Raw genomic sequence first — 22,727 nt, 5'->3', positions numbered from 1 at the left:
GAAAAAAACCAAGGCTCTGGCAAGGTCAGAGGAAAAGTATTTGTCCAAGAGTCAAAGAAACATGTTCCAACGATGGCATCTCCCCTGCATCACACACAACTTTTTCTTCCCTTTAGTGCTAAGAGTTCTTTGGTGAAAACGCCTAGACCTTGGGGCACTCAGACTGAAGCAGAGGGTTGAGGCGTAACCTCTAAACTCAGGATTACCACCTGTGGTCCCAACGTCAGGTTTCAACCATTGCCAGATTGACCAGTTACAGCTAATCAGCAAGCTTGCTGGTTTTCTAGCCCCTCTGTGAGGAGGAGTCCTCTTTTTCTATCTATAACTACTCATTAGCTCCTTTCATTGAAAAAGGAGGTGTGGGGGGGGGGGCACGAAAGGCAGGGAAGAATCAGAAATGTAAACGAATCAACTGATAAGAAAGTTGAAATACTGATTATCTATGGATTTCAATAATCTGTGCTTTACTCTTGCTACTCTGGGTAACCAAAGGTCATTATTAACATACCTTTTTGTTCATAAATGTTAATCTGTTTATTATTATATTTTTAACCTAGCTATGTAATAAAAAGGAATAGCTTTGAGCAAATTTTTATATCATGTCACCAGGGCCCTGAAAAAATAACATTCTGTGGAGAGAGGTTCAATTTGGCCCCTGAAGAACAGTTCAAGTTTCCAACTATTCTATATGGGTTTATAGTTTTTCCAGGACCTGGAAAACATTTTATTAAATGAAAAAAGCCTTATTTTGTTCATTTAATAAAGTATTAGGTTCGTAGATAAATTGGTATATACCTGGGAAAACGACAGGATTCAACATTTAGGAAACTCCTTACAGGTGTCTTCCTTGTTCCTGGGCAAAGAGATGTAGGAAGACGAGCAGAGATGACTCCAAATGAGTCATCTACTTAACTACTACAAACACAAAACACTAAGTATCTGGCAAACAGGAATCCAGCTTTACCAGGAGTTGGCTGAGCTAGTCGTTCACATGGAAAATTCTTGGCAGGATTTGGCCCTCAAGTAATGAGCTGGTTTCCCCAAGACAGACAGTAAAAGTAATGTATGTGCTTGGTAGTGTATTTGCTTGCAAGCCACACCCTCCACATAATTGGTATCTATCCATATGTGTTCCTATATATTGCACTTACATTGATAGGACTGCGGGCAGATGGTTGGGAGGACCTCTGAGAGGAACAGAAGCAGTGGGCTTACATAACCTCCAGCGTCAGCAATTCCAAGTCCTGGTTGTATTCACACTAACATGCCTGGGGACCGTCTCTACCCAGCCCAGTCATTGACATGAACTCATCCCACACACAGCATCATTTGGCATACAGAACGTGGGCATATGTGGCTTCTACAACACTCAGGTCAAACAATATCATTTACATTAGTGTTGGAGTAAAAGATGACACTTTCAACTGAGGATAAGTGCTTCTCTGCAAATGTCACATACGAGGTTTCTGATGCCAGGCTGCCAAAGTCCACTCAAAGAAGACTGCTGTCGAGAGGCTTATGAAAGGATGTTGGGAAGCACGGCCCGAACCAAACCTCACCTCTCTGCAGCTATCCTGAGGAACAGAGCTAGAGACCAGCTTAGATCGCAAGGGCCTTGGAAGGGGAGGTCTAGAGGCTGAGCACCCAGCTCTCGGCCCCTGTGGAACCCATGACAAAATTCCTTTCCCCACCGAAAACCTGACCTGTTTCACTCTGGATCCATTTGCACAACTACCCAGAGACAGTGTGGGAGCAGTGCTCAGGAGAAGTGGGTGATAAGGGGTGAAATGCCAACCAGACTGCAATGATACAGGGGTGTACGGCTCCTGGAAGAGACACCCCTTTTCCTGGCTCTCCTCCACTCCCCTCACACGCCACAAACTCACACGACTGGTTACTATGAGCCTTTGCAGAATACATGCTTCTAGGAGTCTATGGATCGAGTTGTCTCATTTCCAGTCCTGAATACTGGATGACAACTCTTTAGCCATAACTCAAAGATGATTTTAAATCCACACACAAGCTGGGGAGAAGGAATAAAGAAGAAGAATTGAAAAGTCAGGTGAAAAAGAGGCACTTAAAGGAAAAATGTATCCCTAGTCCTACGCCTCAGTCTCTGACCAACACTGTCCCCTCTTGGACGCAGTCAGCACCTTTATTCAGCCTCTGCCTTCCCAGCGCTCAGGTCTCCTGAGCAACTTGACGGCAGGGCCCGGGAAAATGCAGGTCATTTGCTTTTGAGGGCTATGCACAAAGATACAAACAAAACCAGAACTCAAATTTCACATTAAAAACAATGACTGATACTCAGTTTCATTCTTTCCTCATGCTTGTTTTTAAAAAAGGATGCTTGGTTCTTCAGGAAGGACGAACGTGTGGTTCCCCCCGGTCCCAAGACCCTTTCTCCAGTTACTAGAGAATTATTCACAGCACCATGCACGTTAAAGCAGACAGAAAAGGAGGCCAACTGACTTTCTAGAGCGAGAATTTGCTGCCTGAGAAGATGACAGGGACAAGGCCTGGAGTGAGAAAGGAAACGAGTTCTGAAGAGGAAAACGGTCATGTGGCATGTGGCAGTCAAAGCTCACAGCCTGAGCAGAAGGCAAGTCACAAGCCCCAGCGGGCGGGAACCCTCTCTACGCTGCTCTTCCTCAGCTAGCCTTTCGTGAGCTTGTTCATGTGCCATGCTACTGATGCCACATGTTTACATCTACATCTCCCATGAAGATCAAAGAGCTACTTGAAACCATTAATAAACACAGAATTTCAAAATTGCCCAGAAGGATGAACTTTGACCACCGTTAAGTGTCTTGATTTGAAACGTTCTTGGTGCCCTTAAAGAGCAATCGCAGCAGTACTACTGTCTCCCGCATACACATTCTCAGACCAGCCACCTGTGGCCAGTGTTGGACTCGAAGGACCAGAGAAAAATCAATGACCAAGAGCCGCTGAGCTGCTTCACACAGCCAAAGGCTAAGTCTGGAGTGTGGGTATCTCGACAGCAAGATGCCAACCACAGCTGCCGTTAGACCCAGCTACTCAAGTAGGGACATTAACTCCACAGAGGAAGTTACGCATCGGGGTGTAAGTATAACCTGCAAGAGTCTCCAGGCTAGCCTTCTTCTTCTGTCCCCACTGAGGACGGCTAGGCGCAGTTGCTGGCTTGGTTTCTTGGCGATTTTGTTGATGATAGTGTTTTAGTGGGTAGAGCACTGGCTGGCCATGGCTATGTGTTCCAAGTTCCTTCAAAAAACTGCGCTCTCCTTTGATTCATGACATGATTAAGGTCCTTTCAGACTTTCCCTCAAGGAGGAGGAGGTGGTGTATAAGGATGTGTGCGGACTGGGAGGGGAAGGAAGCACGGGGAAAGTCAGATTTCCAGAAACTTAAAAACCAATTGACAGAAAGGCATCTGATGTATTTTCTGAATAAGGCCTTGATCAGGTTAACCAATCCTCTTTGTGGCACATTCTCCACTGCCCATAAATAAAGGAGTGTCTTTAAATGAACATTTCCAGTATCAATGAACAGTCCACAAATCTTCATTTCAAGCGCTCGATGAGTCCCTGTGTGAGTCCAAGGTGCAGAAGCTGTGTCCGGGAGAGGTTGGCCAGGTTGGGGAAGGCCGTGAGCAGCTTCTCCCATGCCAGTTCCAGCAGGCTAGGTACCACGAGCCAGATCTTAAACAGGGACCCAGTCCGTTTGTTCTCGTGGATGTTCACCACTCCTCCGTGGATGTACATACAGCCAGCCTGTGGACAAGTGGGCGAGAGACACATACACAGGCAGAAGAGTCAGCAAACCCAGCACAGTGGGCTCGACCTAGAAGACATGAAACGAGACTCCTCCCTGGTTCCCACGCTGTGCAGAGATCAATTCACCAATGACGGACTGATTGAGGGATAAACTAAAGACTTTTTAAACTTCAACAAATAGTACACTAAGACTAACTAGCTTTGGTACCCACGGTATCAACTACGGCAAACACTAAGATAAAAATAAAGGTCTTTGCCTTTGAGAACCTAGGCGGAGCGTCAATAACATGGCATCGTGAGGGTAAACTCCCGTGCCCGCCCTCCCAAGAAGCGCTCTGAGTCACCGGCACAGCCTGAAGGCCCCGGGGCAGCATTTCTCATGTCTTTCTGCTGTTCTGCCAGCTGGGGTGTGATGGTTTTTCTCCCCTTCTCTCAGGACTGGCGAGCGCCGGGAGAAAGTTTTAAGAACACACTCTTAACACCAGGTTTGCCAATAACAAAATATCTTTTGTTCTTTCTAAGAAAGATTTCCTTATCATCTGCAATTACATAAACAAGATGCAAAAATAAAAACTTACTGGTGTTACAGCTGCACAGTGAAAATACACAGGCTCAGGCATGGTAGCTGGGAGCTTCACCCACTGAAAAGTCTGCAGATTCAACTTCCAGATGTCTCCCAAGATCACTTCTCCATTATAGCCCCCACAAATAAATACGTCTATCAAGAAAAGAGAAAGCCTGGGTCACACAAAGGAAAAGCGCCCAAGCTACCGTGTGTTTTGTCGTAGACCCATGGCCAGCTGGCAGGGACTCTGCTGGTATGGCATCCTCAGAGTGCTGACTGTCCCTCAATAGCATGGTACTGGGGCCTAACTGGGATTATGGGTGCAAGCTTCTAAAGATGATTTCTACCAGGACTCACAAACTAAAACACCTACAGGTGCCAGGCTGAGAGGGTGAGCAAGGAGGTCAAGCCAAGGGAAACACCAACTCAGGAGGTTGCAGCGACTGAGGATCTGAGGCCCACAGTTAACAGGCCTTCTCATTCCTCAAGAGACGCTGAAATCTGGATTTTTAAAAAAGTAAATATTTTTGATTTTTCAGTGTTGGTCACTAATTAAAAAAAAAAAAAATGTTACAACACTGAGGGGCCAAACAAAAGGCACCTGCAGGTCACCAGGGACAAATAACTCGAGAACTCTGTAAATATAGTCCCCTGCCCACGGAAAAGCACGTCCTCTGGACGTGTCACCAAGGAGACGCCATCCCTGCAGGGACACAGAAGGGGCTCACCCAGCTTTCCTTAGCCAACAGAGGGCAGGGGGAAGTTTCATTCGAATTCTTTATGTCACTAACAAAAATACACCAAAAGGAACGTTTTGGGGGATAAAGTCAGCTAGTTATAAAGAATTAGACATCTTACAACAAAGCTATATGAACCTCTAAACTAAATGCCCTTTCACAGAGAGTGCCTAACCCAGAGTGCAACTTTTAGCTCAAGTTTAATTAAGCTGATAATTAAACCATAAAATGCACTGGAAACGTTATCTGGCTAGGATTCAAGAATAACACCTTAAAAGTACAGCTCCATTCTCAGAGAGGCAAAGTAGCACACTGCACTCACTATCTATCTATCTGACCCAAAAAATAGATAATGAAAGTAGTTCCTCAGAACTACTATATAACCCTAGTTATATAGTAACTAGCTTCAAAAGGTTTAGGCTATGGACCTCATTTATCCATACCCTCCTCCCAGAAACCGTCTGAGGAGGCACATCAAACTGTAAAATAGGTCGTAAGTTCCAAGGAGGCAGAGCGTTCTCCAGGGGAGCCATCTTTCCCCTTCAATAAACGTGTCACATTCGGAAGCCATACAATAGCTCTATTGCGATATGGGCCAAGAACGAACTAAGAGGTCTATTTGCCTCACACCTACAACAGAATAGGCTTTATGAAATGACACTCTGAAGGCGTTATTACAATTTTAATACAGTGTCCACGAAGGTCTCTATAGCAGTCAAAATAACCCCACCATCAGAACAGTCACCTGTGAGGTGGGATACGGAAAGAGCAGGTGGTATTACTGGCAGGTTTTGAGTTCCCTGACAACAGTGAGAACTCAAATACCGCCCTAAGTTTATATTAATGAAAACACAGCTGCGAGAGGCAGAACTTGATGGACTTTCCCTTGAAGTTTAAACTATTAAAAAAAATACAATAAAATAAAAACTCTTCCCAAAGCCATGCATCTTTTTTGAGATGCCATCATTAGAGAGAAGACATTGCCCACAGTCATCTAAACTAATGACAGAATGGACTGAGATTGTTATTTAGAACCTTACCATTTTTTATTTGAACACAACTGTGACATCTTCGGGCTGCAGGGAAACCTGCCAAACACAGAAACATAGTAATCCCACTGTTCACAGGAAGACCAGGAATAAATACAGCAAACACGCACTATAAGGAGTTCCCTTAAAACCCCCTTGGGTAGTGTTAAGTCAGGGGTGGGGAAGGTCTGGCCCAGCCAAGGCAACCACAGTTCCAGCCATCACACTGTGGGAAATGCTTGACCAAATATAGCAGGCTAATTTTTAAGTTGCTAATTTTGTATGGCCCATGAATGATGCTATAAATTTTGGCAGAATAAAAAAGGCTTCCCACCCCTGCATTAGGCGAACGTTGACTAGTCGTTTCCATTCTTCCCGACCACACACTGAAATGACCTGGCCATGAGAGCCTCCACCCTAAAGGCACAGTGGTTAGGTGCCAGGGTCCTAGTGGTCTCTGGTTTCCCTTAACTGACAGAAGCAGGTCTGGGTTTAAACTCCTGACCTGTGTTTCTTAGCCCACCGGCATTTCCCTGCTCCTGACACAGAATTCCACAATCTCCACCAAAAGTCTCTGCTCAGTTGCAGAGGAGGAATAATAACTGAGCTCAAGAACTCAAGTTAAGTTCTAGAACGAGGTCAACAGACACTTCAGTTGCCATATAGAGCTCAACAAAATTACTTCCTCTGTTCCAAAACAAGTATAAAACATCAGGTATTAAAATAAGTGAATCATTCCTTGGAATTTACCTATTTTTTCATGAGGTTTTGTTGCAATTTCCTCCCATGCATTCGTTTCGAGGTTGTATGCGTGGATCTTGGAGAAGAAGAAAAAAACAAACAAACAAAAAACATACATACACACAAGGATAAACAACTGTAATTTTAGCCAGCCTGAAAGCTGGATTTTAAACAGCTGCTACAAACAAGTATTCTTGGTTTAAAATTCTTCATTTCCTTGTATTTCTCTGATTATGCATAGTTCTAACATAAGTCTGTTGTGCCTAAGGTCGCTATGGGTCAGTACCGACTTGATGGCACCTAACAACAACAACAACAATGTAAGTCAGGAAAGCACAGTGGCTTCATATAATAAGCACTGGACTACTAACCAGCTGCTCTGTGAGAGAAAATTGAGACTTTCTGCACTCACAAAGATTTGAATCCTCAGAAACCCTACACAAGGTAGCTGTGAATCGGAACCAACTTGACAGAACTTATCAACAACAATATAAAAGGCAAAACATTAAGTAAGCCAGTTGAAAATGAAGCAATATGATTTTTGAAAAATTAGACATAAAAATGAAGAAAGGTTGGCCTGAGCACAGTGTCTCTCAGACGGAAGAGATGATTCCTACTTCCTCTAGATGCTGTCCTAATCTTTCAGATCTTCTACAATGATCACGAGTCTTGCTTGGTTTCTTAAACCACACAACAGGAGAAATAGTAGGATTATTTGTTGCCAAGACATACAGTACAGAAACACAGGAATGCTGCAACCCAAACTAGCTTTTCCCTGAGCTATCTAACGATGATGACATTTTAGCAGCTCCAGGGATGGCTGGATAAAAAGTCCTTCAGAGCTCAGCTTTCTAAAGCTCAGGATGCACGGCTACACGCTCCAGTACTTTTTAGCTACGCAGGCCTGACAGTAGGAGAGGAGTCCTGGTTTCAGTTCCCACTGTTCTTGTTACGTGCCATGGAGTTGATTCTGACTCACAGTGACCCTGTGCAGGGTTTCCAAGGAGCAGCTGGTGGGTGTGAACTGCCGACCTTGTGGTTCAAAGTCTAGTGCTGATCCTACAGCGCCATGCCAGGAGTCCTAAGTTGCTGAACATCTCACGCAAGCTTCTGTACCTTGCTTTGAGTCCCTCTCCTCATCCTGCCTAAGCGGCTACTTTTCATAAAGCATATTCAATGTGTGACCAATGTAACTGTCAGCTGGAAATCAAAACAGGACTCAGAGTCTGACTTTTATGTGATAAAAAGGATCTACCACAAAATAGGTGTCCATGAAAAACCTGGCCCCAAAGAAAAATACTTGAAGACACAGAATCACAGCACATGCCTTGCTCGGTCCCTCTCCCTCGGTTTTGCTTTTTACCTTGTTTAAAGAATAAGCTGTCCAAGATGTGCCACCTCCCAAGATGTAAATCCTCTGCCCATCATGCGCAATTTCATGCCTGTATCTGAAAATATAGATAACAGAGTGCTGAAAAGAAGTGAAAAGTGATCTACTTACGACTTACCCGTAAGGACTCTTATTTATCATAATAACACATTGGGAAATAATATAAGTGTTTAACATTAGGGAATTGGTTAAATAAATCATAAAACAGATTTGGCTATAACCAATACGAAAGGAGCATAGAGGGTCTTTAATATTCTGAGAACTAGTTTTCATGTCAGTAAGCAAAAGAAAAAAATTAGTCATGTAAAGGCAGATAAACTGTAATTCTATTACAATTTATAGACATACACATATGCTGGGGAGATGACTATAAAGGCAATCCATAATGTTAACCCTGAATGTCTGAGTTTAGTTTATTTTTTTTCATTTTTTATATTTTCTATAATCTTTTTGTGACAACTTTGTGTAAGGGGAAAAATTACTATAGAGTTTGAAAACTTGACCTGCCTACAGTCAACGAAAGCCTCAAGACTCCAGGCTTTCACATTAAGGTACTTATTTAGCATATTCAAAGGGATCTAAAACAGTGTGCTGCAAGAACGGTGAGTACAATGGGGAACACCTCCCAGAATCCCTTATTCAGGCAGTCTAGCTACAAGTTGAAGGACTTTATAATATTTTCATAAAATGCTTCAAAGAAGGCAACCATGTGAAAACTGTTTGAAAATTTAATCTATACCTACATTCCTACATTTTTATAACAACAGAAAAATATGTCATATGCCAGAAAAACAACAACTTAATTTCTTTCAAGTCTTCAAAGTGAAAAAGGAACAAATTTGTCTTGAAAGATATATAGCCAGAATGCTCCTTTGAAGTACGGATGGAGAGACTTTGTCTCACATCCTTTGGGCATGTTATCTGGAGGGACCAGTCCCAGGAGAAGGACATCATACTTGGTAAAGTGGAGAGTCAGCCAAAAAGAAGAAGACCCTCAACAATAAACACACACAGTGGTTACAATGGGTTCACACACAGCAACTATTATGAGGCCGGCACAAGATCAGACTGTGCTTTGCTCTGTTGTACACCGGGTTGCTATGAGTAGAAACCAACTTGAGCGCACCTAACAACAATCTAATTCCTCCTTTCCCTGAAGGCCCTGGTATTAATAAATTATATCACAATGATTTCAGTTAACAGGCAAACTTTCAAGTCCTTCTCAACAGTTCTGCAAGCATGAGTCTACTAACATAATATGAGAGAGAGATTCTTCCTTAGTACCTACTCATCATTTTGTTTAGAGGCTACAAAGAGATACCCATCTAAACAAAGTGAATTACAAAGCGTTTACTGTCTGTGCTTTTAAACTCCAGAAAAATTTTCTTCAAGTTTTTTAGTGAGTATAATTTACGAGGAAGTGACTGCTAATTAGGAAAGAAAAATGAAAAATCTTACACCACTGCTGAAAAGCCACAAGAGATCTTCATGGGATGGCTGAGTGTTGACCCTCTCTTCCATCTACCCACCCACCCAGTCCACATTCACTTAGCCACCCCAGGAGCCTGGCCCCCATCCCTGTACTAGGGATGCAGCTGGGAGCAAGCAGTGAGAGAATCCTAATATGTGAGTGCAGAAAGGAACAACAAATGTAGAAAGCAACTGTTTCCCCTGTAGTATGAAACTGATTTACAAATGGTATCATTTGTTCCTTCTTCAAAGTGTTTCTTCCTATCTTCTTGATGCAGAAAGACTGAAATATGAGAGGTAAAAACTCTGCAGATAAGAAGAAAATACATTTTACTTATTGCTGGACTGGGATTCAACAGCCACTTAACCCTTTTTGACCAGGGTCAAATGGGTTTTCTTCAACCATATTTCCAGTATTCTGAAAGAAATACAATTTTAACAAGAAAAACTCAATGAGCTTGCGTCCTTGAACCTCACCTCTCTTCTGGCAGGTCACAGGACAGGTTGTTGGGTTTCAGTTGTGTCCACTCTCTAGTATTGAGGTCTAACTTGTGTAGGTCTGTGCTGTAAATGTAACCGGTTGTCCCTCCAAAAACATAAAGGGAGCCGTTGATGATAGCCATGGCCTGCAAAACAGGGAAGGCGGGAAGACTGACTCCTAACACCTCGGGGCAAAGCATGCACTCACCACACAAAACCCCAGATCAGGTTTTAGGAAATTCGCTTCTACATGTTAACCGTCTAATAGATCAGACCCTGACAGAACTGAAGGCTTCAAAGAGCATAGGGATTCTTTTTAGAAAGGCAACGCTTTGGCCACCTAAGTAAATTCTACCTATAAGTAGGCAAGGGGGTTAGGCAGCCCTTAGGGGTTCCTGTTAGCCAAAGAGTTGACAGATCAAAGGCATGACGTTCCTTTCTAAGCAGCGTGAAGAGCAATGCTCTCCAGCAGCAGCAGGTAGGAAAAGAAGCAGAGTGGACATTTGCTGCTAAACTCTTCTGCAAAGTAAGGTTAGCCACTGCTATGGTCACGTCTTAGAGTCTAACGGTCTCCTGTGGTGGGACTCGGAGTTATCAAGTACGTTTATTAAGTATGCGCCCTGCCAACGTTAAAGCTCAGACACTGTTTGTCAGTACAGACGCCGGCTAGTTCAGAAAAATGCCAAAGCTTGATTGTCTTAAGTTTATTTAGGTCATTACTCTTTAAGTGTCTGTGATGTACCCCCTTTTTTTCCCACAGCTAACTTTCAAGCACTGGAACCAACGCTAATTTATGCACGATGTGTGCTTTAGCTCAGATCTGGGACAAAGTTTCCGAGCCAAGTGCAGGGATCACCTAGCTACTACTTAGGCCAGAAAGTTCTTCAGAGAATCGTTTCACTGATGGCCACACTGCGGCCCAATCTCATGGGGGAAGAGGAGTACTGACACTTAAAGAGCTTCCACAGAGATCTCCATTTAACTGGATTTGAAACAAAAGGAGAGAGAAGAGGGAAAGGCAAACAATGAAATTTACAAATTTTAATTTCACATCAGAACGGAAAAATCACATACTAACTACATTGAATTCATTCTCCATTTAAAAAAATAAAACAGTAACAATGTAAATATTCTAGAGAAGCATCACCAAATACATCCGCCAAGACTGGCCACAGACTGGTACCTGTCCATATATACGACTGGGTTTCTTCCCCCGACAGCTGAGTAACGCCCATCTCTTATACTTCACGTTGCAGACATGGACGTCATTGCCGTTGCTCTCACCAAATGGGATGCCCGTACCTCCAAACACTAGCAGGTTGTTTCCATGGAGCACAACTGGGGAAGGAGAAGTACACATTCCATTTACATGAGGGCTGCCTGCAACGTGTCTCCACACAAACCCAGGAGAGCTGAGAAACTAACAGTGCTCTAGGAACATAACCCAAACCTCTGGCATCTAGCTGCTACAAAGTCCTGCAGAAAAAGGTTTAACTTACACAAAAGACTATGCCATTATTAAGTGCATGGACACGCACTTATGGAATGATTGAAATACTGTGTGTAATAATCTAGATTATATGTACAGGCAGCGGACCACTGCTGCTACTGACAGTTCAAGGATGCTGCAAAGCAGACGAAAACCAAGTGTCCACCTTTGCCTTACAAGGACCCAATGGGACTCAGGATGTACGAATCAAGGATTGTTCTGGTTTTACTGCAGTTTAAACTGTGGGGTCTGTCATCTTAATCCTCTCCCAGGTCAAAAAGAAACACATCAGTGTCCTTCTCTGAAATCTGGGTGTTCTTCCCTAGGAAGTGTGTATCTCTGCCAACACACACACACACAAATTACAAACTTTATCTCTCTAATGGCAAACAGTCTTAAAATAGCTGTGCTGTATGTATTCTTTCAAGGACATTTAAAGAAAAACAAATTGTGATTCTGGTGCAAGTTTACAGAGCAAATTTGTTTCCCATTCAACAATTTATATCCCTTTTGTTTTGTGACAAAGTGTATAAACTGTGTAGCCGCTCTCTTCCCACTTCCCCCTGCCATCCCCATTTCCATTGGCCCACCTTTCCCGCCCCTTTCTACCATCATCTGAACTTTGTTTTAGGTACACGCTACCCTCTTGGTCTCCTACGGGGGACTGTTCCTGAGAAGCATATTCCTCATGAGTGCTAGTAATTACTTTATAGGCCTGTCTACTGTTCGGCTGGAAGTTGATCCTGGGGGTGGATTCAGTTCTAGGCTTGAAGGGTGTCTAAGGGCCAGAGTCCTGGGGATTCTACCAGTCATTAGCAGACCAATGAATCTCATCTTGTTTATAATTTTGAATTTTGGTCTATATTTTTCTCCCACTCTGTCTAGGACCTTTTAGGATCTTGATCAGAACAGTCAGCAGTAGTGGTAGCTGGGCACCATCTACTTCTTCTGGTCTCAGGCTAGTGGCGATGTAGTCAATTGTTATTGTGAAGTGCCATCGAGTCAGTTCTGACCCATAGCAACCCTGTATAGGGTTTCTAAGGAGCAGCTGGTGAGCCTGAATCACCGCCCTTGTGGTCCAAATGACTTTGCAATCCTGTGCACTAACCACACCAGTACTTCATAATTGTTTCCTTGAGTCTTTGATTTTCTTCACTTAGATTTGCCATGAGCTCTGGTAGCGTAGTGGTTACGAATCGGGCTGCGAACCTTAAGGTCAGCGGTTCGAAACTACCAGCTGCTCCGCGGGAGAAAGATGAGGCTTTCTACTCCCGTAAAGATTTACACCCTCGGAAACCCTGTACAGGGTCGCTATGGGTCGGACCCGACTCAACGGCACTTAACAACAACAACAATATTTGCTCCGGATGGGAAAAGACCAATAGCTGTATCTTAAATGGCCACTTGCAAGCTTTAAAGACCCCAGTCACTATTCACCAAAGTAGGATGCAGAACATTGTCTTTATAGACTATGTTAGGAAAATTGACCTAGAATCCCCCAAGACCGTGAATCTAAGGCTAAGAAGTTTGCATAACGTTTCCCCTGTACACATTACTATGTTCATTTGCAGCACGTCCAAATACTTATATAAAAATACCTTGTGCCAAACCTCCTGGTGTACCCCTTACATCATCCCACACTTACTATGTATCCACTTAATACATTTTTGTTTGTTACCATTGTTACTGGAGTCCAGGTGTGGCTCTGCAGGATAAGCACTGGACTGTTAACTGCAAGGGCGGCAGTTCAAACCCATCAGCTTGTCCTTGCAAACCCTATGGGGAATGCTGTGAGCCGTAACCAACTCGATGACACGTGACAGCACATTACTGTTGCCGCAGGACTGGGTACACCCTAGTATTCACTAGTGTTACCTTTTCCTCTCGCACAGCTCCTAGGAAAATCCCTGCCATCAAGTCGATTCCCATTCACAGTGACCTTGTAGGACACAGTAGGACTATGCCACCAGATTCCTGAGACTACAAATCTTTATGTCGTTGTTGATGTGCCACGGGAGTCGGTTCCGACTCTGAGTGACCCCGTACAGGGTTTCTGAGGCTGTAAATCTTTCTCCCATGGAACAGCTGGTAGTTTCGAACTGCTGACCGTGAGACTAATAGAAGCAGACAATCTCATCTTTTTCCTATGGAGTGTCTGGTGGGTTTGAACTACTGACCTTGTGGTTAGCAGCCCAACACTTAACCCACAGAGCCACCAGGGCTCCTTTCAGTGTCTTCCTTTTCCTTGATCATATTGTGCTGACCTCCCCCTTACTGTGTACTTCCTTTCTCTTCATTGTTGGATAAGCACTGGCCTGCTAAACACAAGCAGTCGCTCCTCAGAAACCCTAAACTGGGTCACTGTGAATCAGAACCAACTTGACAGCACTTAACACCACCACCACCACCTAGTTAAGGAACCCTGGTGGCGCTATAGGATAAGCACTGGACTGCTAAATGCAAAGTTGGCAGTTCAAACCTACCAGCCGTTCTGTGGAAGAAAGCTGAGGCTTTCTGCTCTCCTAAAGATTCCCAGCCTCGGAAACCCTACACAGTGTTGCTGTGAGCTGGAGTCCACTTGATGGTAGGGGGTTTGCTTTTGGTATCTTGTTGTAATTCTTTCCCCCTCCGCTTCCCATTCCTGGTAACGTTTCTTTCGGGGAAAGCCTTTTCTTGACATTTTATAACAGCAGTCTCATGTATTATTTCTCTTTTTCTGATTGATTTATTTCACTCAGCACAATGGCCTCAAGATTCATCCGTGTTGTGAGATGTTCCGTGGCTTCACCATGATTCTCTAAGGTCATATTCCACATGTAGGGTCTCTGAGTTGGAACTGCCTCGATGGTCTGGTGTGGATTTTGGTTTAGTATATGCCTATGTGTCCATACCATGAGTTTGTTTATCCATTCATCTATGGATGGCCTTCTTTTTTTTAAATGTTTTATTGTGAATTATATGATAGTTTACATGGGAGAACTTTAGTTTTACATTCATTCCATCGTATATCATCTCATTGCCATGGTTCCAATTCCCTCCATGCATCATCAACCACCCAAAGGGTATATCCCAGAAACCCGCCCCCTACACTTCCCCTTCCTCCCCCCAGTTTTCGGCCCACAGTCCCTTTCCCTCTCTGGGTCCAAAGTCCCCAGTCGCTTCATCACTCCACATCTTGATGGCCTTTTTTTAAAGCACTTCTGTAATTTATATACTGTACTCATCAACAGCATGGCCTCGGGAGGCAGCAAGACTTGGGTGACGGTCTAGTGAGATCTCAGGCAACTTATTTCATCTCTGAATTCATCTTAGAGCTTACCTAAGAGGCCGGAACTATTATTATCTTCCCCATTTTGACAGATGATGCCACAGGGGCAGCGAGTGGCTTACATAACCCATTGAAGAATAAAGAACTCCACCAACCGTATTCAATCCCAGGCAGTATGGCTCCAGAGCGCTGATTTTACCCATTACTTTTAGGGGCTCTCTAAGGCCTCAGTTTCCTCCTTTGTACAATGGCAGTAATTCCAGTACCTGCATCCTAGGGATGCTGTGAGGGTTGGATGGATAACCTATGTGAAACACCTTTTCCAACACCATTATCTAAAAGCAGTTTGCTGGTCCTCTACACCTCTGACCCAGCATACCTTATGATACTTTATATCTGACCCTCTGACAGATGATTGATCTCATTTTACAGATAAGGCAACAGAGGCTAAAAATTAGCTGGCAAGTAGATAATATATAGCTGGATCCAAACTCAAGACTATTTAGCTTTCAGGTGACCATGAGTCACGATGCTATATTGTTGTAGTTGTTGTTAAGTGTAGTTGAGTCAGTTCCAATTCACAGCGACCCTGTATAGGGTTTCGGAGGAGCAGCTGGTGGGTCTGAACTGCTGACTTTGTGGTTTGAACTGACCTTGTTATCCATGGCCCAGTGATATCTCCTGCAGCGCCACACCAGAACTCCGATGCTGCATTACTGCCGTAGTGAAAAGGCCTGCCCACCGATAACCCTGTTAACCCTGTGAACATGCAAACTGTCAACAAGGCGCAGTGACATTGAAGCTGGCCTCCCAGACCTTTGATGAAGTCCAAAGTTCAGAACCGCTTGTACTCACGTGACATAGATGCCAGTTCCCGTGGCATGTAGCCATCTGTGCCCATCTGGTGCCACACCCCTGTAGCAAAATGGTACCTCCACAGCTCCCTGAAGAGAGGGTAGTCTTCATTGTCTGGCCCTCCGGATTCATCATAATCTGGGTTATAGCCTCCAAACACATATAGGTTGGTATTATCGGCCACACACCGATGTCCACTTCGTGCTGGTGGAGGTCTGTGGCCTACAAGAGAAGAGGGCAGTTTGTTACAGGTGCCTCAGCAGATGAAAGACCCAAATGAAATGACCTAACGACAATTTCAGCTTTATAAGGGGTCTTTGGCTTGCCTAGGAGGCCCTTTTGTACATTACGTTACATTCACACCACACACACACACACACACTACTTAGGGTTTTAAGGAGCTAGTCTACTTTCAGAAGTTGGTAACAGTAAATAGATTTTCCCCGAGAGACGCAAAATGGCATTATGAACTCTCTTTCAAGAAAATGAAAATGGTTGACCACTTGGAAATTTCAAGAAACAAAAGAGGAGGGATTTAACAATCCAAATGCTAAAAGGAAAAATTTTCTCATTTCCTGAGAGGAAAAATCCAAACAAAGGCCAACTAAATTAAATCATGACTATTAGAGAACTATGTAAATATAATCACAAATGTGAATGAGCCATGTATAAATAAAAACACACACACATAAAACCTATGATTTTTTTCCCTACAATACATAATTAAATACTTTAAAAGAAAACTGGGCTTTCAATGAGTTACAGCAAAATTTAGAATTTAAATACCATGCCAAAGATTATAGAGTTTAACAAAGAATAGCCTTCTCTTTATCTCTAACATCACCTTTAATACTATTAAGAGTTTTACTAGGAAGAGCTGTTTCTACAATGCATATTGGAAAGCTTCCTGAAGTTTAAATTATATTAACTAGTTCATGAAAAATTATTTCAAGTTTAGAGTCCTAACTCTCCCCACCCCAAATTTTTTTATTCTATATTATTTCTAGTCATACAATTTTTCATACCAATCTATAGAAACCCTTGTACAACTATGGTACCACAGATGCTTAAGTCTATACTGGCTAGGAATGAGAAGCTTCTATACCTGTTAACCCTACAGACAAATCTATTTTCAGAAAAGGGGGCTTCAAAAAGATCATGGGAAAACAGAATGTAAAGATGACGGAATTTTTCCACAAACTTTCTGCAGGCCCCTTGTATGTTAGTCATGTTGGTGCCTGCCGTGGGGCCAGCTGTGGCTCATGGTGGCCACACACACACACGTCATCAATACATGTCAACCCTGTATCTCTGAGAGGTCTGAGCCCATGAGGCCCAACGCTAGTAATAGCTAGTACTACAAGACTAACACTTAGGACACTGCTGGGCAGCTATCGTTACATGGATAAACATTTATTACTAACTTAACAGGATTGGGATATACTTATATTTTTCAATCAACATCCCACTGTCTGTTGTTATTGTGTGCCGGCGAGTCGCTTCGGACTCGTTGCAACCCTACAGGACACAGCTGAGCTACCTACCCCATGGGGCTTCCCAGGCTGTCATCTTTACAGGAGCACATGGTCAGGTCTTTTCTTCAGAACAGTGGCTGGTGGGTTTGAACCACTGACCTTTCAGGTATCAGTCAAGTGCTTTAACCGTTTTGCCACCAGGCTCCTTATACATTAAATTTTCAAACTCTAAATCCCACTTTCTAGGGTGTGCTTTTAATTCAGAATTAAAAAAAAAAAAAAAAATCTCAAGCACCTTTAAAAAAAAGGAAAAAGGTAATGGTGAGTCATTGAGAGCCACTAAGCCCAACCTGTAGGAAGTGGGAAGTTCTCTGCCTGGCATTTCCGCTCCTGCTCTGCACCTGCCTCCCTCCACCTAGTTCTCACTCACTGTTCACTGTTGCCTAAGCTTGTCCCTCTGCAGGATCCTTCCCTTCTACCTCAGCCAACCTATCGCTCCTCATTGTGGACCCGCTTCCAACTCTAGCCCCAAATCTTGGGGTACTGACAGCTCAGTGCCATTTCACTCCAATGTTAGGAGTATGGTGGTTGCTCAGTGCCTTCAGGTCAGCTCCGACTCATAGCAACCCTGTACAGGGTTTCCAAGGGAAACCTTTCTGTGGGAGCAGAAAGCCCCATCTTGCTATCGCAGAGCAGCTGGTAGGCTCCAACCACTGACCGGTGGTTCACAGTCCAGTGCTTATCTTCTAGAACCATGCACTCCCCAAAGCTACCACACGGCACACATGTGCAATTAATAACACGGTTACACCTTACTCTTGTAAGCAAATGCATAAGTACCTACAAGGCAAAGTGGAATCAGTTAGTAAATTTACTAACCAGTTGGGAGTTCCCTTAAAGAATTCAGTATCTCTCTTCTTTCTAGGAATCTTGAAGTACAAAGAGCAGTGTGAAAGACAGAGCTCAAGTGCCTATAAATATCCACGTGTGAATTCAGGTTCTTTCTTACTGCTGCTTGGAGCAGATCACTGATCCTCCTTGAGCCTCAACTTCCTCACATGTACGCTATGTTGTTGTTAAGTGCTGTTGAGTCTGTTCCGGCTCATAATGACTCTCTATAAGGTTCCTGAGGAACGACCGGTGAGTTTGAACTGCCAACTTTGCAGTTCAAACCAACTTTGTGGTCCAGTGTTTATCCTACAGCACCACATGGGAATATTAGTAACAGGCCTCAGATTTAGTATACTTGTGATTAGGTGTAAGTGTCTATTGCTTTATATAAGTGTATCTTTCTCTGGTAGCGTAGTGGTTACGAAGCGGGCTGCGAACCTCAGGGTCAGCAGTTCAAAATTACCAGCTGTTCTGCAGGAGAAAGATGAGGCTTTCGGCTCCCATAAAGATTTACAGCCTCGGAAACCCTATACAGGATTGCTATGAGTCAGAACCGACTCCATGGCACATAACAACAGCAACAAAAAAATCTTCCCTGAAGGCCGTGAGCTATCTGAGGGAAGAAGGCTGTATCTGAATTCATCTTCCTACCAGCAAACGTAAGGCTGGGCCTGATGTATAGAAGACACTCCACAAAGCTGGGAATCAATTGACATGGCATGTGACTTTTCTCTACTCTTTTCATCAACGTCCGTTTTTTTTTTCTCCAAATAGATAAGTTCCTCAAGGGCAAAGACCTTGTGTAACAGCTCTCCTGTATCACCCACACCATGCTTCACTGATTTTAACTTCAGGTCACAGTAAACAGGGACAAGTGCACTCTGATGTGCTTAGGTTTAGATATTTCTGATTTAGGAGACAGGTGCTGGATTAGCCATGGTCTTCTCCCCAAAGCATACATGCTTGCTAAGACAAACAGCTGGAACTCCATAAACTATCTAGAGTGTTACTTGTTTTTATTACCAGGAGTCAATGAATAACTTAAAAGCGCTTTGGGGCAAATATGAAAACAAGAATTTTCTCAAAATGGCTATACAGCAGGGCAGGGAATCTGTTTAAGTTTATTGACTACTATGTTAATGGCTAAATATAACTCACTTCCATAGATTACCTTCTGAGTCATTAGTGAAAGGGACAGTTTTACATTCATTCAATTTAGCATTCATGAAAAAGTATCTATCATTGGGGCTGAGGATTCAATGGGAAGGCAATCACTCTCTGTCCTGCGGGCTTGCAGTCTAGCCCACAAGTTACGAGTCGCTATGGAGCACCCGAAATGTGGCTGCTGCAAACTGAGATCATGGAAAACTAAAAAACAAAAACCAACCCCAACTGCTGTCAAGTCAACTCTGACTCAAGGTAACCTTACAGGAGAGAAGAGAACTACCACCACCCACTAGGATCTCCAAGACTGTGATCTCTATGGAAGCAGACTATCTCAGCTTCCTCAGCTGGCTTTGATCTGCTGACCTTCTGGTTAACAACCAACTGTTAACCACTGTGCCCCCAGGGCTTCTAAATACCTGTTGGATTTCAAAGACTTAATATGAAAAGAATTCCTTTTATAAAGATTGGTGGTGGTGGTGGTGGTATGTGCCGTGGAGTCGGTTCCGACTCATAGTGACCCTGTACAGGATTTCCGAGGCTGTAAACCTTTACAGGAGCAGAAAGCCTCATCTTTCTCCCAAGGAACAGCTGGTAGTTTCAAACTGCTGACCTTGTGGTTCGCAGCGTGATTCATAACCACTATGCTACCAGAGCTCCTTCAGATTAGATGCTAAAAATTATATTTTTTAAATATATTGAGCTAAATGAAAATGCTGTTAAAATTAACATCACCTGTTTGTTTGTTTTTTACTTAATGTGGCTACTAGAAAAATCTAAATTTTTGTGGTTCACATACTGTCTCTAGTGGACAGCTCTGGTCCAGCCCAGTTGCTGGCTTCTGCTATTTCCTGGTCTCTGCTTATTAAATTGCTGACTGGTGCTCAACACTAACCATCCAACAAGGAGTCTTACGGCTAGAAGCAAAGAACCACTCTTTGTCTCTACTCAGTAACTACATGTGTATACACATTTAAATTCTGACAGGTCAACAATGACTAACATACTACACAAAGTCATTTTACTTTGAAAAAATCATGAGAATTTATCAGGATTAATGTCATGGCAGCTCTTAGGTACCATCGAATTGGTTCTGGTTCATAGCGGCCCCTCTGTACAACAGAACAAAACACTATCCAGTCATGCAGCATCCTCATAATTTGGTTCTGTTTGAGCTGAGTTCACAGCCACTGTGTCAGGCCATCTCACTGAGTATCTTCTTGGTTTTTGTTTACTCTCTACCAACCATGATGTCCTTCTCCAGTGACTGCTCCCTCCTTATAACATGTCCAAAGTACATGAAATAAGTCTTGCTACCCTTGCTTCTAACATCTTGGTGTGGTGCTGTACAGTAAACACTCAACCACAAGGTTGGCTGTTCAAATCCATCAGCCGCTCCTCAGAAACCCTTTACAGAGATGCTATGAGTCAGAACCAATTCGATGGCACTTAACAGTAACAACAATTCTTGCTTCTAAGGAACATTCTAGTTGTACCTTATCCAAGACAGATTTGTTTGATCTCTGGCAGTATATTTAATATTCTTCACAACATCATAATTTAAAGGCATCAATAGTTCTTCATTCTTCTTTATTTACTGGCCAGCTTTTGCATGCATATGAGGTGACTAAAAATACCAAGGATTGGATCAGGTGTACCTGTCTTCTCAATGTGGCATCTTTACTTTCGAAACTTCAAAGAGCTTTTCTTTTTGCAGTAAGTCTGCTCAATTTCTTGACTGCTGCTTCCATGGGTGTTGATGGTGGATCGAAGTAAATCAAAATCCCTGATACGCCAATCTTTCCTCTATTTATCACGATGGTGCTAATTAGTCTAGTTTAAAGGATTTTTGTTTTGGTATAATCCATCCTGAAGGCTGTATTCTTTAGTTTTACCAGTAAGTGCTTCAAGTCCTTTTCACTTTCAGCAAGCAAGGTTGTATCATCTGCATACTGCAGGTTGTTAACGAGCCTTCCTCCAATCCTAATGTCCCATTCTTCTTCAGATAATCTGGCTTCTTGGATTATTTGCTCAAAATACAGATTGAAGGAGTATGGTGAAAGAATACAACCCTGATGTAAACCTTTCTTGATTTTAAACCATAATGCCACGGCAATTTAGGATTGATTTCCTTTATGTGGAACAAAGCATAGACTCATCATCCTTGACCAAAAAGAAAATGGGTCTTAAAGTATCTCTTCTAAGCCTCCCCTGAAATCTCCATATGCAAACTCCACTTTCTGAAAAAGTATCTGCTACTAATAAAATCACCCATGTTGTTGTCATGTACCATTGAATCAATGGGAGTAAAAAGATACCACTGAACCTGTGAGTAGCGACAAACTCTTTCTTTCTGTCCAGAAAGGGACATCCAGAGACTGTGCACCTGTCATGTCTGAGCCATCTTGTCACTAAATCACAATACTTGCTCTTTGTCCCAGGGAGTAAAGAAGGAAATGAGTTTTAGGTTCTAATCTGAAGGTAGAAACAAACTAGCTATTTAAGATAAAGTGACAGATGATTAAATTGTTGCCAATTTTTCCACTATTACGAAAAATACTGCAACAAAGCTTACTCTACAAATACATATGCAAATGTAAGAGTACTTCTAGAAGTAGTATTTCCAGGCCAAAGGAATAGCATTTTAAATTGTCATAGAGGTAATTCTGCTAGACGGCCAGTTATCTCTGAAAAAGACTGGACCAGTGTTATTCCCAGCAATGGTGTATGAAATGCTCATTTCTTCAAGTCCTTGTCAGTCTTTTTAATTTGTGCCAATCTGATGGGTAAGTTAGTTTGCATTTCCCTGATTTTACTAGTTCACACGTTTACTGTCCCATTTGTCTTCTTCTTTGGGGAATAGCCTGATCATACCATTCACCCATTGTTCAATTTGATTGTTTTTCTTCATGTTTTCCTTCCAGTCTGCTACTTTAATTTTGTTTATGGTATCTCAATACAGGTAAGTTTTTGTGAAACTGGCTAGCTCAGCATTTCCTTTTATGACTCTCTTGTATATCTCGTGGAGGACAGATTTCTCCACTGCATCAGGAATATGCTCATTTCATATAAAATATAATTCAATAGTATTCTAATTTTATATTCAAAACTTGATTACATCACAAATTGGTTTTGTGCATTGTAGGGCTCTAATTGTTCCCAATAATGGATAGGCAATTGCCCTCACATTTTCCCCAGAAAAACCATCCCCTCCACACAGATCTGAAATGCTACCTTGATCACATGGAAATTGACATGTTCTAGAGTCAAATTAGGACAACCCCAAGTACTCAAGTCTCCTATCAACTTATACACAAAATCTACTGCTCTTCAAGAATGGATGCAGTCAACACAAAGCAACATTGTGGTGCTGGTGGTGGTGTGCCGTGGAGTTGGTTCCGACTCATAGCGACCCTGTA

General features: G+C 42.9%; 1 protein-coding gene across 1 annotated transcript in view; it reads right to left on the bottom strand.

Annotated features, from left to right (window-relative positions):
• Positions 1 to 3,400: 3,400 nt before the first annotated feature.
• Positions 3,401 to 22,727, bottom strand: part of KLHDC10 (kelch domain containing 10) — a 101,125-nt gene continuing 81,798 nt past the window's right edge. The window contains exons 3-10 of the mRNA XM_006861131.1: positions 15,779 to 16,000; positions 11,350 to 11,504; positions 10,164 to 10,312; positions 8,190 to 8,274; positions 6,836 to 6,902; positions 6,098 to 6,145; positions 4,334 to 4,473; positions 3,401 to 3,752 (exon numbers count right to left, since the gene is read on the bottom strand). Of these exons, the coding sequence (XP_006861193.1) occupies positions 3,543 to 3,752; positions 4,334 to 4,473; positions 6,098 to 6,145; positions 6,836 to 6,902; positions 8,190 to 8,274; positions 10,164 to 10,312; positions 11,350 to 11,504; positions 15,779 to 16,000 (1,076 nt within the window). The 3' untranslated portion in view covers positions 3,401 to 3,542. The remainder of the gene's footprint in view (positions 3,753 to 4,333; positions 4,474 to 6,097; positions 6,146 to 6,835; positions 6,903 to 8,189; positions 8,275 to 10,163; positions 10,313 to 11,349; positions 11,505 to 15,778; positions 16,001 to 22,727) is intronic.

Source organism: Chrysochloris asiatica, unplaced genomic scaffold (assembly GCF_000296735.1).
Source record: "Chrysochloris asiatica unplaced genomic scaffold, ChrAsi1.0 scaffold00041, whole genome shotgun sequence".
Lineage (NCBI taxonomy): Eukaryota > Metazoa > Chordata > Mammalia > Afrosoricida > Chrysochloridae > Chrysochloris > Chrysochloris asiatica.
Note: the sequence above shows the minus strand (reverse complement) of the source record. Positions and strands in the feature narration are given on the sequence as shown.